The sequence below is a fragment of the Dreissena polymorpha genome, chromosome 7 (assembly GCF_020536995.1).
Source record: "Dreissena polymorpha isolate Duluth1 chromosome 7, UMN_Dpol_1.0, whole genome shotgun sequence".
In the NCBI taxonomy this organism is placed as follows: Eukaryota; Metazoa; Mollusca; class Bivalvia; order Myida; family Dreissenidae; genus Dreissena; species Dreissena polymorpha.
In genome coordinates, this window is record NC_068361.1 from 1,379,473 (window position 1) to 1,399,790 (window position 20,318).

General features: G+C 35.7%; 1 protein-coding gene across 1 annotated transcript in view; it reads left to right on the top strand.

Annotated features, from left to right (window-relative positions):
• Positions 1-20,318, top strand: part of LOC127836819 (transient receptor potential cation channel subfamily M member 8-like) — a 209,662-nt gene that overhangs the window by 133,694 nt on the left and 55,650 nt on the right. Inside the window, exons 17-20 of the mRNA XM_052363421.1 lie at positions 621-752; positions 1,379-1,420; positions 5,619-5,685; positions 16,500-16,645. Of these exons, the coding sequence (XP_052219381.1) occupies positions 621-752; positions 1,379-1,420; positions 5,619-5,685; positions 16,500-16,645 (387 nt within the window). The remainder of the gene's footprint in view (positions 1-620; positions 753-1,378; positions 1,421-5,618; positions 5,686-16,499; positions 16,646-20,318) is intronic.

A 20,318-nucleotide genomic window follows, 5' to 3' on the forward strand; every position in this document is an offset into this window, starting at 1 on the left:
GTTATAACTGTCATTATACATTTGAAGGTCATTGTTATAATATCAACTCAATTCGTAACAATACATGTCAGTGTCATACCAAATGCATGTTTCCTCGTAAGTTTACAAATAATCACAACAATCAATACAATTTGTGAAGTGATAACGCTTGCACCCAATGTTATAACTAACATTGAAGACATTGCAGCATCAAAATATACATGTGTATCATTCATGCCAGGTGTTTTTTATGCCATGTAACCTGTGTTTCTAAAAACAATACCAAACACGAACTTAACACCGGCGTACTAAATATGAATCCGGTGAACCATCGTTATTCTCAACTTTGACACAGTTACATTATACGGTACTCAAGGACCCATTCTGCACAATGAAAAACATAAAGCCAGCTATTTGATAGGCATCATATACCTTTATTTATATTTTACAGTAAAAGTATAATTGCTCAAAACATTATAATACAGTTTTCATCCTATATTGACAACATAACAAATCACTTCGATGTGTGTAACAAAATCCCTACTTTTGCATTGAGTTGCCTGATCGGAAACTGATAAAAATGTATTTGTACGTATTTGTTAGCAAATCTGAAACACTCGTTTGTATTTTGTGTTTTACAGAGTGATGCTTTCGCATTGATCATGAATTATTTCTTGATTCGCAATGATGAAGAAGTTGTTGAGGCGTTAATTCAACTGGATGTCGACATGAATTCAGCTTGGATAGGAGCTCGGCAATACAATGAATTATGTGTAAGTGGAACTGATGTAATCTTAAAGTCAATTCAGGTAGGTCAAATGGCGGATAGTTATGAGTAGTTTTTATTGAAATTATTTTATATTCTCTTTCGTGATACTTAATTATTTAGCAACAAAGTTGTAAGCACATTTAGCCTGTCTTGTTTGTAATCCCATACGTTCACTTATAAATAAGGGATACCAATTTATGGCAGACCAATATATATTGTACATTATTTAACATGTTCTAGTGCTTAGTGAACACGTGTTTTTTTTCTTGCGTCTGACACTTCAATGCTCTTGTTATAATATGGTGAATCGAACGCGAAAAAGGAAACATAACATCGGAATGTCATACTTTAGATTCTGGGTGTGAAACTCCAATAGCCTTATGAAAAAAAAACTAATATCCACGTCAATGTGCAAATCACGTCAATGTAAAATCTCTACTATCATGACGTTGTGAACGTTGCCGGCTGCCAATTTCAAGTCCCTACTCCGATATTCGCAATTGCTAAAAAACTCATCTTAATCCAGCAAAAAAAAATATTTAAGCGGGCTAAACTTATATGAAAGCCAGTGACACAAATTTTAATCTTAACAAGGTTATGAGCGTTTTATTTTTTATTTTGCTCTTTCAGGGTGGTAAGGATGGATTGCTGCAACGTTTCCAAGCAGCAAAGGTAAAGTTATATCCACCACGAGACTGATACAAACTCTTGGAACAATTGAATAGCGTTATATTCCTTTTATTATATACAACAACTAACGAAAACAGTTTAAAAAAAATTTTGGCACTAACAAAACTGACCAAACAATGCCTAAAATCGATACTCCATAGTCCATTTAAGACGCGTATGAATACAGTTTATGTAAATTACCGTGTAAACAATTGAACCGGGAAAACACAGGTTTCCGACACGCTTACCTCAATGACATCGTTAATCCAATGATTATTATAATTGACAACTTTTATCCAATGTTTATAAAAAACGTTGAAACGATATGCATTTCCACTTCTATTCTTCCATGTCTTTATCGAACCTTAGTTTAAACCACACTATTTTATTGTATTCCTATCGAAAGTTACATTTATGCATGATAAACACACTCCGAAATACGTTTTGCATTCGTTCGATGTTTTAAACAAATAGTTAACTGTGAAACAAACATCACATCTGACATGTCCTTAAATTCCAGAGAGTTTAAATAAAATTATTGTGTTTCGTCACAGAAACGACGTCACACGATGTACTACGTAATATATTTCGTAATATAAAACAGGGATTTCCCATTTTCGGTGCGCGTTATGTGACGTCATTAAATGGGTCGAAGAAAGTAGTCCGTCTAGTATGGTAATACGGCATTGGAAACAGCAAGTAGCATTATACGGGAGTTATTTCAACGATTGATACAACCTGTATTTTGCTGAAAGCATTAAACAGGTATATAATAAATATTATTATTATTCGTAGAAGAAGAAAAATTAGATTTTTTGGAGGTTTTCATCATACATACACTTAATGTTTAATTACTATTGCTATTTTACTCGCTTAAGTGCACCACAACCACTAAAAACGTTTTTTGCTCCACATCGGCCTCTAAATGCAATATTAATATTACTACAGCATAGCATTATACACATGTGAATTACATCAAGCTGAAATGCGTACTGTGATAAAGAAACATACATGAAATTTAACTAGAGCGAATGTGGTATTTGCGATACACGATACTACTATGAGTATTTAGTGTATTTTGGATATTCTACTTAATTATGAAATGTAGTCGCCGTTAAAGTAAAAGTATTAAGTACTAACATGATAGGATACATACGATCGATTTTCCGTCTGTTTTTTTTTTCAAATGTACAAATAGGTAATTCACCAGCGCTGGCGAATCACGAAGAGGTCTACTTTCTTCGTGCATCTATGCTATTTTCCAACAAAGTCTCAGTCGTTATATCTTCTTGAATATTTTACGTTGAGTATAAAGAAATCAGCCTATACAATTGAACGGTATTTGCCTAATTTCTATTAGGTGAAAAAACAGTCGTTGGTACCCGTACCTAGATGCTAGAAACGAAGTTTGTACAAAAGCAGCAGGAAGCCATTAATTGACGTCGCGTATACATACGACTTTATTCTATTAAAATATTACCAGTATAAATGATCTACATGTACGTGGTTATTGACTAGAGGACCATTACATTTATCAGACACTCACTGTCAGAAGAGTATGCCGCGGTCAATAAGTCTACTAGTGCATCTGATATTGATATATTTCATTGACATTTGTAAACAGTAATTTAAGCTTGGGTCGTCTTTGTAACAGTAACCTTTGTGTTTCGTTGCGTGACGTTTTGTGCAGTTTGAGTGTAGATGAGGGCAATATAACAAATCAAAACCATCAAACATTACCAAAATCTTGCCCATTTGTTTTAACAAAATGCTAAAGATGATAACCCTTATGTTATAGTGAATAAGTTATATCAGATCATTATTAATATTTATTGTCATTTAGCAATTTGCTATTATTCCGCCCTTCGAAGAAGAGGGAGTATATTGTTTTGCACATGTCGGTCGGTCCGTCGATCGGTCCGTCTGTCGGTCCGTCCACCAGTTGGTTTCCAGATGATAACTCAAGAACGCTTAGGCCTAGGATCATGAGACTTGATAGGTACATTAATCATGAAAATGACACCTATTGATGTTCAGGTCACTATGACAAAGGTCAAGGTCACAGTGACTCAAAACAGTAAAATGGTTTCCGGATGATAACTCAAGACTGCTTACGTCTAGGATTATGCAACTTCATAGGTACATTGATCATAACTGGCAGATGTCCCCTATTGATTTTCAGGTCACTAGGTCAAAGGTCAAGGTCACAATGACTCGAAACATTAAAATGGTTTCCGGATGATAACTCAAAATGCTTACTCCTAGGATTATGAAACTTCATATGAACATTGATCATGACTGGCAGATGACCCCTATCGATTTTCAGGTCACTAGGTCAAAGGTCAAGGTCACAGTGACTCAAAACAGTAAAATGTTGTCCGGATGATAACTCAATATGCTTACGACAAGGGTCATGAAACTGCACAGGTACATTGATCATGACTGGCAGATGAACCCTATTTATTTTCAGGTCACTAGGTCAAAGGTCAAGGTCACAGTGACTCGAAACAGTAAAATGGTTTCCGGATGATAACTCAATAATGCTTAGGCCTAGGATCATGAAACTTCATAGGAACATTGGCCACGACTGGCAGATTACCCCTATTGATTTTCAGGTCACTAGGTCAAAGGTCAAGGTCACAGTGATTCGAAATAGAAAAATGGTTTCCGGATGATAACTCAAGAATGTTTAGGCCTAGGATCATGAAACTACATAGGTACACTGATCATGACTGGCAGATAACCTCATTAATTTTCAGTTCACTAGGTCAAAGGTCAAGGTCAAAGTGACTCGAAATAGTAAAATGGTTTCTGGATGAAAACTCAAGAATGCTTACACGTAGGATCATGAAACTTCATAGGTACATTGATCATGACTGGCAAATGACACCTTTTGATTTTCAGGTCACTAGGTCAAAGGTCAAGGTCACAGTGACTCAAAACAGTAAAATGGTTTCCGTATGATAACTCAAAAATGCTTACGTCTATGATTATAAGACTTCATAGGTACATTGATCATGACTGGTAGATGACCCCTATTGATGTTTAGGTCACTAGGTCTAAGGTCAAGGTCACAATGGCTCAAAACTTTAAAATGGTTTCCGGATGATAACTCAAAATGCTTACGCCTAGGATGATGAAACTTCATAGGAACATTGATTATGACTGGCAGATGACACCTATTGATTTTCAGGTCACTAGGTCAAAGGTCAAGGTCACAGTGACTCAAAACAGTAAAATGGTTTCCGGATGATAACTCAAGAATTCTTACGCCTAGGATCATGAAATTTCACAGGTGCATTGATCATGACTGGCAGATGAACCCTATTGATTTTCAGGTCACTAGGTCAAAGGTCTAGGTGACAGTGACTCGAAACAGTAAAATGGTTTCCGGACGATAACTCAAGAATGCTTAGGCCTAGGATCATGAAACTTCATAGGTACATTGATAATGACTTGCAGATGAGCCCTATTGATTTCCAGGTCACTGGGTCAAAGGTCATGGTCACAGTAACACAAAACAGTAAAATGGTTTCCGGATGATAACTCAAGAATGCTTACGCCTAGGATCATAAAACTTCATAGGTGTATTGATCATGACTGGCAGATGACACCTATTGATTTTAGGTCACTATGTCAAAGGTCAAGGTCATAGTGACAAAAAAGTATTCACTCAATGGCTGCCACTACAACTGACAGCCCATATGGGGGGCATGGATATTTTACAATCAGCCCTTGTTTTCTATTTGAATTTATCAATGTGAACAACCGTTTCACATCATTTTCAATTATTCTATACAATAAACCGTTTTCCCTTGTAGAGTTCTTTAATTTAATATGATGCTAGTAGTCGGAATATTTGTATGGCAATGATAACGGTCGGTCGGCTGCGGTATGTTTCACCCTGCTAGGATAATAATCAATATAGATCGGTAGCAGTAAGAGGCAACTTGTTTTCGTTTAACGAATAAATACAAATATATACTTTGTATTCATCATGATGCTTGTGTTGTTTATCTTAATTATTGAAATATCAAACAGAATAGAAAAATAGGAAACATATTATAAAACTGTTGAAAAGCCAGTTTAAGTTAATAAAACAATAACTTGTGGTTAGTCGCCAATGCTGCTAGCTGCTCTAGATTGCACTACGTACCGAGTAAAACCACTATGATTGGCCTCGATCAAATTGTATTTTCAGGACATACACACAGTATTGTGGGTCATGGACAGAGTGAAGGCGCGCCCAGTGCGAGGCAAATACTTTGGTAATATGATATTGAAATGATTTAACATAATGTGTATTATTCCACTACGATGATATCTGTCTGGTATAAAACTGCCTCTTGTTTTTATTTTTTTATATCACGTCATCAGGGTCTATATCAGTCAATGTTGAAAGGTGGGCCAAACTTTTCGGAATCAACAATAAAGTAATACGTTAGGTGAACTAAAATCAAATTCAGTAGAACAAACAGGTCGATACCAGTATGTTATATTTTTTGAGGAAAAAATCAATATCAACATTTTTTTTTATTTAGCGCATGACGTCATGATTTTCAGCTCAAGTGTAAAACAACATATTCATTCCAGATAAAAATCAAGCGTCGTGTCGATTCGATTGTATTATTCCTTTTAAAATGTTGACTTAAAGGTCTGATACACATAAAACGGAACTTCTCCGTCATTTTGTCGTAAGTATCGCCTGATTCGTTACTGAATGATAGAGAAGTAACATGTTATTCTCTATTTAATTTCATGTATATGTCCCATTTACATGGATCACTTCTATTCCACGAATTGTACACCACGGCCTTATGCGATTTATTGATAATAAGTACTAGAAATTCTATTGTATATCTTTACTTTGAAAATTAACAATAAATATGAACAAAAAGTATGTTTCCGGCCGGCGAAACCTGTTGGGGATTATTAAACCCTCGTTGAACTAGAAATGTATACCAAGGAAATGAATGACTTGATTTGGCGGAGGAACCAGCATTCGATCAACAGGCAAAATTGCGATTCTTAGCCAAGCATTGTGCAACGCTAAGGGCAAAACACGACGCACAAGGCATTGTGGCCATCCACTGCACCCGCCGCTTTTTCAATATGGTCCCCCTAAGAGTGAGGTAGACGACGTGCGCAAATCTTCCTTAATGAAATCTAAGACAGTGCGCAAGCCGCTCTTTATTCATCTCACCCAAGCTATCACTAACACGTCATGTGGCGACGGGCAAACGACAAAGCGGCAGGTGTGGGTACACTGGAAGCCGTAGCCGTAAGCCCGCACAAATGCGATCAAGAGCATTTGGTAGCTCTTCACCGACACGGAGCAGCAATGGAGTCCGGAAGCCCACCAGACGTCTAAGCAGCCCTCTTTAGGAATGCACTAGCTGTTTAAAACACAAAGAACACAAATGCAACGGGAATAATTCTTCTCACATAAGGCGCAAAGATTGTGCGCTTACGTCTGACCAGGAACAATAGAAACATACCACAGAAAACAACAGCCCTGATAGGAAACGAGCTCATCAGAGACGACATTAGCATTGCAGCCCTGAGTGGGACTAGGCTTCCAGGAGGCGAGCTTTTTGAAAAAGACTATGGATTTCATTTGTCTTTATAGGGAGAACTATCGAGGAACGGCGTGACCCAGGCGTTGATTTTGCAGTGAGAACACCGCTTGTTTGAAAGTTGACTGGCCTTCTCAAGGTTGTGAACGAAAGGCTTATGCCCATGAAACTCTCATTGATGTCTGAACGGAATAACCATTATCAGCGCCAAAGCTCAAATTATGACTAACCCAGAGACAAAATTTTACGAAAAGCTTCACACCGTCGTTAGTAAGGCGGAGAAGCTCATTTTGTTAGGTGACTTTACAAAAGAGGTGGTATTGAAAACATTGCCCAGGAGAAAGTCCTAGTGGAGTGAGCCACTGCAACAGCAATTGTCTTCTTTTGCTCCAGACATGCACTGAACATGAACTGCTGATAAAAAACACGATCTTCCGCCTCCCTCCCCGTAACCGAACGTCATTGATGCATCATCGCTCAAAGCACGTGCAAATTATTTACTTGTTGTCGTGAGAAAGTGGGACAGGCAGGGTGCACGAATGACCAAGTCCAGGGGCGGTGCCGAATGCTGGAATGACGCCGTCTGATCATAACCAAGCTGAATATTCACATTCAGCCGCATTAAGGATTTGAATATTGGTGAAACAAGGCTCACACTGGCATCTACTTACAAATTTTTACCAATATTTTTTATATTATTGATTAAATAGAAAACGACTCCTACTTAATTTACGGCGACAATAATTTGGTACTAGACCCGAATAATGATTATCATAACTATAGAGCAATTAATAATACAAATGCCTGATATTTTATATTACAAAACTATGGATGATCGTGTTCTAACGGATCCTCTCAGGATTCTATATCCTTATTGTAGACGATAAACATTGAGAAGAACGAATCGAAGATTATTGATGAATTAAAAAACTGTCATAATAAGATCGCGAGCCGAATGGATACAATTCGGAGAAAACCCATCAAAACTTTTCAGCAACCTTGAAAACTATAACTGTTCAGCAAAAACTAGCACTAGCTGAACAACTTTATGAGTGACCTTTTTTAGATAATAGGGTTGATATTAAGAATAAAACCGCTTTGTTTTATAAAAAAAAACTGTATTGAAATACTGACAGTACCATTATTGATGCTGATTTTTATAGTTTAAAGAGGCCTTTTTACAGATTTTGGCATGTTTTGAAGTATGTCATTGAATGCTTAATATTGATAAATGTAAACATTGGATCTAAACAGCTCGAGTAAACAATCAAGAATACAATTTTAAAAAGAACAAAAAGTAACCTTCAGCAGGGCTCAAACCACTGACTCCTGGAGTCCTGGAGTAAAACGTCTACCACTTAGACCACTCGGTTATCCTTCCTGATACAATGAAAAATGTATTTTATACTTTATATAAGCAATCCTCGTAGTTTCAAAAAAGATAACGACAACAACAGAAATCTCCAAATTATTCATTCGTTTCGCGTTGCAACGCTTTATAATTTTCATGTTTTTAAATCGTCGAAAATGCATATAATGGCTATTTTAGAGCATGGTAAGTGTTCAGTATTACTGTTTCCTCACAAATATCACAACTAAAACGAAACTTTGCTTCTGACTCAAATTGGTAGGAAACTAGTAAGTAAAACCGTTGTTTTACCAGTCCTTACCCACGTGTTTGTTTCACTTCCAAATCCACACATAGAATGTCGATAGAACTAAATGACTTTTTTTTACTTTTTGTGGAATGAGAGTTTCAAATTTAACAAAAAGATACTTATTAAAGAATATTCTGAAGGGGCCTTAATATAATCGACATCTTTTCTTTTATAATGGCTCTGAAATGTTCCTGGACACAAAGGTTCATCACGGGAAATAGTCAATGGATAAACATTGCAAAAATGATAATAGATACCCAAAAACCTTTACAATTGTGGTGTTTACTATCTGGGAAACCTGATACATAAAACAAACAATGCTTTTTGGAAGGGCACTTTAAAATCACTTGTCGATTTCCGCAAAGCGGAATGATGAAACACAAAGTTCATATTACAAACCCCAGTGTTTTATAATCCAGATAAATCTATTAGTAATTAAGTGTTTTCCTCGAAACATGGTTTGAAAATGGTGAGCATTGTATATATGATTTGATAAAAAAATTCTATCCAAACCACTTGCATTATACAGGTATTGCTAATGTAGTAACTAGGTACTTAAAGAAATATGGTTTGTTTGGGAAAAAAAAACGCTCTAAATACAATTTCTGGTGTAAACAATCTTGACTTTGTTATGCCGTTCGTTCCCCTACAAGTGATATCCATTATAAAATATCAAAAAGGTACTCAGCCCATGTATAATGTTATTACAACAAACAACACTTTACCTACATGTATGTCAAAATTGCTGAGCACCTTTGAAACAATGGAATCAAAAGACTGGATCCATATTTTCGGAATGCCATTTTCTATAACCACAAATTCATCACTACAATTGTTACAGTATAAAGTTATACACATAATTATTTGTTGAAACTATTTTGTGAATAAAATCAATTATCTAGCATATGCATAATGCTCTTTCTGTATACCGGCATTAATCGAGAACATTTTTAAGAATGAAGGCATGTTAATTTTTTTATTGCAAAACTGTCCGAAGGATTTGAGGTATTCACCGACTTTATAACTGCGCCATCGTTTATGTTATAACATTAAAAATAAAAGAGTTCCTCTCAATCTTACATTCCTTGTCACAAACAAATGTATACATACTGTAAAATGCATAAAAAATACCCACCGTTATCGCAGCAAAATCATATTTTGCTATCCGGTATAATACTTTAAAGGAAATGAATGTCATCTGCAATCTAGATTCTATCGATATAACCTCAAATAAAGATTGGGGTACATTGCTAAGTATATATCGTTAGAAAAGTGTGACTTGCATAATTTATCCCTTTTATTGTTAATTTCACTACATGTAGCAAGTAGTATATTGCTTTTATGCAATTATTTTATTACTCTTATTATTTAACTGCGAGCACTTGGCTACTAAGCAATACTGTAAAGTTTGCATGGGGACCTGCATAATTTAGACGTATATTTAATACTTTAAATGGTATACATGAACTGCTTTTATGACAGTAGTTTTAGTATGCAGTTATAAGCACTTCTCTACCATGCAAAATTATATATATATATATATATATATATATATATATATATATATATATATATATATATATATACATATATATATATATATATATATATATAGAGAGAGAGAGAGAGAGAGATATATATATATATATATATATATATATATATATATATATATATATATATATATATATATATATATATAAATATATGTTGATGTACATGGGGATGTTCTCGACCCCCGCATACCGATTTACGAGGTTAATTAAATATATAGAAAGGGAAAAAAACATTAAAAAAACACAAAAAACATCGAGCTCCAAACCACGAAACATATCGACTGGTTTGAGGAGAACTTCGAAGAACTTCAAAGAACTTCAAGGGAATTAAGCATTAATTGAATGAGGAACATCAACTGCACCAAGCTTACATCAGTTACCCCAAGTTCAAAGCAAAGTTACACGTGTTCAACAACATACACAGAACTGTTCAACACAAACATCGTCAGATGCAGGTTGCTTTGCTCAGCCAAAAAGCCGACGATGTCCAAGATTATTACAAAAAGCGCGATTATACGAAAGTCTACAACGCCCTGAAAGATGTGTACAGCCGCACATCTTCAGGATCAACCCCCCTCCTAAGTTCAAAAGGAACACTCTCATTGCAGATAAAGAGAAAATCACGGAAAGGTGGGTAAAGCATTTTGAAAACATACTGAACTTCCCTCTCAGCATCAATCATGATGCCATAAATCGTCTCACCAAGTGGCCATCCACGAGGGACCGGATGACCCTCCCACCATGCTTGAGGCCCAGAGCGCTATACGCCTACTTTCCAATTGCACTCCGCCGGGTACTGACGCCATCCCAGATGTGGTCTACAAGGAGGGCGGGAAAGCCATTACTGCCAGGCTCCAACATATTTTTTTTTCTTAAGTGGGAGCAAGAGACGATTTCCCAGGCATTCAAAGACGCTTAACTAATGCGTGTGTGCAAGCGCAACGGAAACACACAGGTCTGCGACAACCACAGAGGCATATCCCTTCTCCCTGTTGCAGGGGAAATCCTTGCAAGTATCTTGCTTATTCGCCTGATTGCTCACCTTGAATATTAACTCCTACCTTAAAATCATTCTGGATTCCGAAAGAAACGAGAAACCATCGACATGGAGTTTGCTGCCAGGCAGTTCTAAGAAAAGTGGCATGCACAGAACACTGATCTGTTCTCCACCTATGTCGACCTGACAAAGGTTTTTGATACTGTAAACATACAAGGTCAGTTGAAGATCATTGACAAGTACGGATGCCCAATGAAATGTATTGAACTGCTACAATAATTCCACGAAGGGATGAAGACAAGAGTCCCGGGCAGCGGAGTGTCATCTTACCCATTTCCTGTTACAAATGGGGTCGAGAAAGTCTGCGTCCTGGCCCCGACACTGTTCAGCATCATGTTTTCCGCCATGCTCACGGACGCTTTTAGAAGCCAGGATGTTGGTGTCAATCTGAGATACCGCATAGATTGTTAAACTGTTCAACCTTTGGAGGCTCCAGGCAAAAACCAAGGTCAGGACAGACATTATCATAGATATGCTATTTACTGTTGATTGTGCCCTTAACGCTGTCTCAGAAGCCGATATGCAATGCTGTGTTGACGTGTTTTCTTGGACCTGCGTATTTTTTGTCTTACGATCAGCACACAGAAATCTTCAATAAGGCCTCGACTAGAAAGTCTTAAGTGAACCATAACAGTGAAACATGAAAAGTATGTCAACCCTATGACAGGAAACGGAACCATTATCACACAAGTCGCAGGAAGTTTTTCCATTCCTTCAGGAAGGTTGGCAGACTCAATACACAGAGGTATTGAGTAAGGAAGGTCTGCCTGGGCTGGGAACGAAGCCTGACGAGACGCTGCCAAAATATTTTTCTCTGGAAGGCTGCAGCATGAACAGCGGTCCCAAAAACAAAACGCTTTGAATACACAATCAAAGCCTCAATGAAAGCCTGACACTTGGAAACAATGCGCAATTGATTGCACCCACTGACGCTCTTCCATCTACAAAGGCGCCAAGACGTGTGAGGTGAATAGAACAACTGCCGAAGAGACTCATCACATTTCCCATTTGTACAACAACGTGCTGTACCAAGATCGGCCTTAGCAGCCATCATCTGCGCGCAAACATAAAAATCCAGTCACAGCAATCCTTGTGTTATATGTCTAGAATGGACCTCGTCGATTCCACTACTGGCGAACACACACACACACACTTATATTTCTCGATGCCACGTCAACCGTTGTTTTAATATACTTTAAGTTAACCGATTACTATACCAACTGATGATCAGGAGTCATGCTACTTTTTTATTCTATAGTACTGATCAGAACAATATTTTGCATGATAATATACATTCAAGAAACGTTTTGTTTATAGTGATATTATGGACATCTAACAGTTTATAGGTGTCTATCGCAACCGTTGTTTATTTTTTGTGTTTTCACTTTATATACACTTATATTTGTTAATGCAGCATCAACATACTAAAACAATATCCAAGAACTAGAAAAATATTGCATTTGAATATCAACCGCACTTTCGTTTGACAACTGATCATGCATGTACGATTTGAACCTAAATTTATTTTTAGTGCAGATTCGTTTATACGACACAAAGACACAATTTTGTTTTACGGATCATTTCGGCTTAGAGGACTGGGTGAGTCATGTAAAATATCGAATATAAAATATATTTTTATAAACAACTGGTAGCAAGATGAGTTGCAGATAACTGGTCAGTAACCACATTTTAACTGACTCTTTTGACCTGTAGATTCTGTTTAGCTCAACTCAACAGTGAAACATGCCCATAATATCAATTGTATACAATACTTATTCTTGAACATAACGTATATAAGTGTTTATTGTCACGTTTATTTATACTAAATGAAACACACTGTTACACAACCAAGACACATTTGTTATATTATTTCAATTATATTAAAACACATAAACAAAACCGGTTGCATATAATTTAAGTGCAATTGTAAATATGTTTGAACTAATAATGCAAAGTGTAACCTTAAATAAAAAATGATATTAAGTATATACTAGTTGTACAAATGGTTTAGTTTTTAATACATTGTTAACATAGCTCACACCCATTTAACAATTCATATTTGCGAAGTATAATTCATTTATTGGACAGACATAATTTATCTAAAAACATCGATATTATGTAATGTATCTTTAAGAGGTAAGAAGGCGTTCTTCATTCAAATAGCATCGCCAAACGTCTTGTTAATCACAAGGTTTAATAAAATGAAATAGAAACCTTAAGTGAGCATACATACTAAAAGTAAAATATGTAAACTGATATAATCATTACATCATCTTGCTTGTTATATATTTTCCATTCGCACTGCCATTAAATTTAACAAATCGAAATTGTTTATGGAATTGTATTTTTAATGGAAGTTTTGTCGAACTAATGATAATATATACAATTTTCAGAAACATCACAGTATCTAAGTAAATCGGTAACAATCAACACGGTGTGATGAGATACTGATGCCAACCACTATTCGGCTTTTTAAAATAATCTCTGAATACTTTTCATATATTAAGTTTCGGGCGAACGAAGCGAAACTAGAAAATACGCTCTATATCGTTCATTATGGGTCCATAGAGCGTAGGTTACCTAGACCTTTTCGCTTCCCACCAACACCAACGACGGCAAGTGGATGTAATGTTTACAAAAGAAACAGACAAATAGTATTGGTTTGGAATTTGATTACCTCATGTTTTCGATTTGTCGGTTGGCTTATCAAAAACCGATTGTGTTAATGAAATTAACATGGATTTAGTGATACTAAGAAAAATCAATATAAGTTGATCATAAACTGTACTTCGTTATTTAGTTAAAACGCAGTTAGTTATAATTAGAAAATTCAAGTGCTGTTTAAAAGCAAAATTATGTTTTATTATGTTTAAAGCCAAAACATTTTAAACATGAAGAGTATTTATAGGCATGCATTTCAAATAGCATTTTTGCATACAAAAGCTACTGAAATAAAGATTGTTTAGACAAAAGACACTCAAAAATGAAAACCAATTTAAACCATTTGAAAATTCGGATGGTTTCGGGAAATGATCTATTTGGGTGTTAAGTATGGGCTTTCATTTGACAATATTGACAAACGTCAGTTTCTCCTTTAAATACCACACTTTAAACTTCCGAGATATCTGGAAACACCGACTAAAGACGAAGCTTTTAAACAAGATACGATTTAATCTTTTTTTGGTCGGATTTGGTACTATGCTCATCAGGCCAAAATAACATTTTGACAAACTGCTATCAGTTTAGTAGACGAATGCAATTTTACCATGTAATAAAAAAACACCGTTTATTTGGAATTTCTCTACAACACTAGTGCAAAATAAATTGATGCGCATTGTTCAATATACATGGATAAAAAATAAAAAAAGCTAGACACATTTAAGGAGATAATTGAAAAAAAAACTTGTGCTCTTGTATGCGAAAAGTAAGCAGTTGTCTATAGAATACAGGACAAAACATACTGCATCTCATAAAACATTAAAATGATTAAAGCATGGGTCAATCCATTCGTGGTTTAGGCCTTTTTACGACATGACTAGCCTTGAACTTAGCTCCGTCATGTAATAGTAACAGGATCACGTTTTGATTCTTTCTAAAAAATAAAAGAGTAAAAGCAATTCAAACTGGTCCTTTTTAGAGGTTACACCTTACCAGAATCTGCCTTTGTATTATGTGTCACCCAATATTGTCACAATCGCGAGAATGCTCAATTCAGCGAGAGATATAGATGACCCTTTAGACGCAAAGTGTGATTAAGAAATGTAATTAGTTTGAGGACACATTTTTTATAATTATTTATTGGTTTAAAGAACGCATTAACGTGTGTTCAACTATTTAAAAAATCAGTTTGTTTAAATTGGAGTTGAAATAAACCTTGATAAATGAAGCCCCTCTATAATATGTATTGATTGTAGAGAAATTAAGTTAAATACTCAATAGGCTGCTTCTTATGAACGGGAGGAAAACTACAGTATTCCTAAAATTATTGCGAGTAGTAACTTTCGAAGAATATAAACCAAAATGAAGTTTTATGTTATTGTATGCACACGTTCTTACGCATGATCTTGATAAACAACAATTAAAAACACAGTGTTGTGTGAATCCTCTAAGAAACAAGCGTCAATAGTGATGTAATGCTGCTTTTTAAATGCCCTATACAATGATGGTTCATATTTTCCAAAAAATTGATGGCCTCGTACTTTATAGCATTAATCGTGGACGGAATATCCGGTTAAGTCAGCCTATCATGACACCCCAAACGTGTTCAATTAGGTTAAAATACGGTCTATTGCAAGGCCAATTTAGAACTGTTACATTGTTGTCTGCAATTTAATGTACGGTGAGCTGTTAGTGACATCTATTAGTCTAAAATGTGGTTTGTTCGGGTTTTCTCCTAAGATCGATATTCTTTATAACATGTGGAACATAAGGGTTTGTTAAGAGCTCTGACATAGAATCCAGATATATTGTTTGCCCAGATGTTGACCTTGATAGGGTACAACCAGATATCGTTCCAACATATGAATATGAATCCATAAAACGAGTATTTGTTCATTATCAACAAGCATTTAACAAATATATTCCGTTTACCTGTTCTTTAAGAATGTGTTCTGTTGTTGTTTATCCAACATGACTGAGGTTTGCTTATTACAGCGAAAGAAGGAGTAAACTAATAGCTAATTGATTTGATGGATTGTTCGGAATGCATAATACCACTGCGTTAGTATTTATTTACACTATATTATGAATAACTATACAAACTATGTAAACATATATTATATTTAGTTCTGTTAGTCGACTAGTAAAACATTTTTTAAGATTGTGTAACGTTTCAGTTATACCTCTATGTAATATTTATGTTTAGATTTTTCAGTGGCAACATAGATTTTACTAGAGCGTAATGTATTGACACAAAATGTGTGACCTCTTTTTATCAATCAGCGGAACAAAGCGTTTTGTGCAAACTTTCAGCTATGTGTGTTGTAATAAAAAAACTTATTTCATCATAGTGTCATTAACCACCTCAAAAACAGTTTATTGTACACAACTGGGTGACATGTTGTAACAATTGCCTGGTGTCGAAAACAAATATATTTTATTAATGTTTATTATCACATACTTTAAATCGACTGCATACGATACTTATTTTAAACGATATGCATTAGCATAGTAATAAATTTATTCTTCCATTAAAATCATGTCAATACCAGTGTATTCTCTGAAATTTATTTTTAGGCCCAAAAGCCTGGTTACCTGCGACATACTCAGAGGAGAAACAGCTGCATACTAAAGATATATTGCCATACTGGGAGTACATGTTTATTTTGACTTTATTGTCGCGTAAACACGACATGGCGAACAGACTCTGGAAAAAAACGAAGGTAAATAATTGCTTATACATTTACCTAGAATAATGTTATTTAAATACACCTGACAGCAGTGCTTGCCAGATCGAGCATAATTTATTGAAATTTCGAAATGTATTTTATTAATTATTGAATACATACAATTGTGTGTGTGTTGGTTTAAGATTATCACTTAAATGCGTGTGTTGACCGTTACATAAACGGCATATTGAACTTTCCACCCGCTTGTACATATCTATATTCTTAATAGTAAATTTAGTTAAAGTTAAAATTTATTTAAAGTTCCAGTGAGAAGAATCCAAAGGGACAAAGGGCACCGACTAAATGGGGTTTCTAACGTTGAGCAATTGTCTTTATAAACTATTTATTGTTTTTGAATGTTCCCTTGCTTATCAAACATAGTCAGCGCAGGCATGTCAAAGTTCGGCGATTTTACATGTTTTTACATTTATTTATATCGATAGGGGCGAGCACATGTTCTGGGGTATTTGTAAGAGGTGCACAGGTCAGATCCCATTTACAGTTTTCGGAATTGATTTCGTTTACTCGTTTTATTAACCCATATATGCCTAAATTGCTTTTTCATTTTTTGACACAATTGATGAAAAAAGAAAAAGAAATGAAGAAATTCACACTTCATACAGAAAATAAACACATTGTATGTACAGACTATACATTTTTACTGTTGTCCTGAAAATAGGACAGTAGGCACAAATGTTGTCAATAGCTCAAAGCAGCAAATTATGTGTGCATTAACACAAAACATATATTTATCCTTTATATTGAATGCAAACAACTGAATAACGTATGCCCACATTATTTGTAACTGTTGTCCTTTAAACAAGACACTAGGCACTAGCAACATCTGAAAGTCGTTTCACATTTGCCACAGTCAAGAGTTTTTACTTACACACGTGACATGAATGTTTTAAAAAACGCCATTATTATAGTGTATGGAACTCTATAAAGCATTTGCGATTGAGCCCGACATAACACTTGGTACAAGATCTGTTGCAGTGTTTCGAACAGAGAGCACAGCGTCGTTGCTTTGATTGGGTAGCATAATGATCCGTTCTATCCAACTGTAAGTTGTCGAGAACCTGTCTTTGAAGTGCAGTACTGCGGCTTTTAGGTCTACCTCTATTTGCCCGTTGCTGTCCACATGCAAGGAACACCTTGACAATAGCTCAACGGATTCCAAGCAGGTTTAGCTGATGTTGCTCTGTTCACGTGCCAAGTTTGCTGAACCGCTAAATCCAGAGAGTACTCAAATACTGGCCGCCACCATTTCTTCGATCTGATTCAAACCCGGTTTATGCCTACGTTCTGGTCCATGCGGTTGATTCTTCCCATGGTCCTGTTATAGTGGGTAATTGCAAAAGGTTAGTTGATCTGAATCCTTTGTCTTTCTGCCCTGGACCATCTCGAGGCTGCCTGAACTGGAGCAACTCCGTGATGATGGGAAACAACATTGACAATGCTATTGTCGTTCCACCGAATAACTATCAATCCATTACTTTCGTCGTATGCATAATCATATGTCCTTCTAGGTGTTTATTGCATCTCATTTACTGCACGAACAGGGCAATTTTCTATCCGATTAGCTCGTATGGTCCCTGTGTAAGCAATACCAAGTCTTGATAACTACTCCGCAAGCCGAAGAGCCGTAAACAAATTATTAAACGTCAAGTGGTAACCAATTGTCCTTTGATAGGGTTCGAACTGTAGAACATAGTAAGAGGCGTTGTCAAAGCCCACATTTTATAGCCAAATCCTACAGGCTTTCCGCGAATAAATTGTTAAGCGCCATGTCTTCCAAAGTAAGGAATCATTGATTCGACATCGGACAGGTTTTTTCGCGGCGAAAATATATAAGGAAACGCTCTTTGCGTAAAGCAAGGAGGGGTCTTACTTTGCAGAATGTGCCCTCTTGATCCTAATGATTGTTGTCGAAGACATGTAAGTATTTCATCATTTGGTCAAATCGGTTTCTTGTCATAGCATATGTGATTGTTTCGTTTCGAAGATCCATATTATTTCTTCATCTGGAGATACCGTAAAATTATGATTTCCTCTTAACCCGGCATATGTCTTGCTATGCTCAACAATCAGATCTATTACGTCTGCATCAAAGAAAAGCTGAAAAATTCCCATCGGGAGTTTGTGGAAGCCTTTCAGTGTCCGGAACCTCATCACGCCATACAAATCGATTTGACTGTTGTTGAGTAGATATGTTTTCTGTTCCCATGTCCGTTTTGTTGGAACAGGGCGTTTTGCCCTCTGTGCGCGCTGCGGTTCTCTTAGCGCAACTCGTATTGTTGGACGTTTTTCTCTCGATTGTTCAGCAAGCGGAATATTTTCTGGAACCCCATTGGAATCTGTGTCGGAACCTTATGTGTCTTCTGATGACTCATTCTACGAAAGAGGACAGATTGTTCTATTTTATTATTATGTAATTATGAACACTTCGAACATTTATCTTTTATATGGCAACAGTAATTTATAACTATAAAGAGACATGGTAAAATAATTATTTATTCTTACTGTCTTATTATAACATTTAATTTTCATCATCATGATCATCATCAGCAGCAGCATTATTATTATTATAATTCAACCCTTGCCTGGTCGTCTTCGTCTCCAACCGTACTACGTCCATCTGGCCTTATAATTGTCAAAGAAGCGTGTGCATTCAGTTTGGTCAGGCAGGTTATTTATGTCAACATTTCTATCTCCTTCCCTTTTGTCCTGATCAGTGACATCATCAACAGGAGGATTGATATAAATATCATCTTTTTGCAATGTTTTGTCATCTTCAAGCATCGATAACACCTCATATAAGTTAAAACGTCTGCAAGGAACAATGACACTTTCAATAACAAACGTAATCAATAAATAGAAAACATTTAGTCCTAGACTAGTGTCCTGTTAACAGGACACAAAAAACCCATAAAATTAAGTAAGGAAAAATGGCAATTCTGTGATTAAATGATATTATTCAAAAAGAGAAGCATTATTTACGCATATTTAATTCTAATTATTATATGAAATTATCATATGGTAATATAATAACAACTTATATAATATTCTTAGCCAGCAGCAGCAGTAGCAGTAGCAGTAATAGTAGTAGCAATTCGATTTATTAGCCTTGATCCATTGCTGTCTTCCTTCTTTATATGGCAAAGCCACATTCTCTGTTTCCCTTTATTATTTTTAACACGAATGTGTGACGGACAAGTGTGACGGAAAAGTAAGTGTGCACTTGTAACTCTTAATGTTCATTTTAATATGTTAAATGAACGGATTTATTACATAATAAGTATTCTTAGAAAAACTATTTCTTGTACAATAACCAAATCTCATGATGTAATGAAGTATATTAACAGATGAATCGGATTGACTTAACTGGTGTTTCAAATAAAATGACTTGCGAAGGTTAATTGATCAACTTTGCCTGTGGTTATGTATACGTTAGATTTTATTACGAGATTAATTCGGCATTTACAGACCCAATTTGAACGAGCTCATCATAGAATTTAAGAGTTTATTTCAACATACATTAGGCTTTAAGCCCGTGAGAAGAAACATATTACGACAAAATATATACACAGATGGTAAATGACGTACACACTTTTAAATATAACCTAGATGAAAGTCTTAACACAAACAATTGTTTACACATTATCGT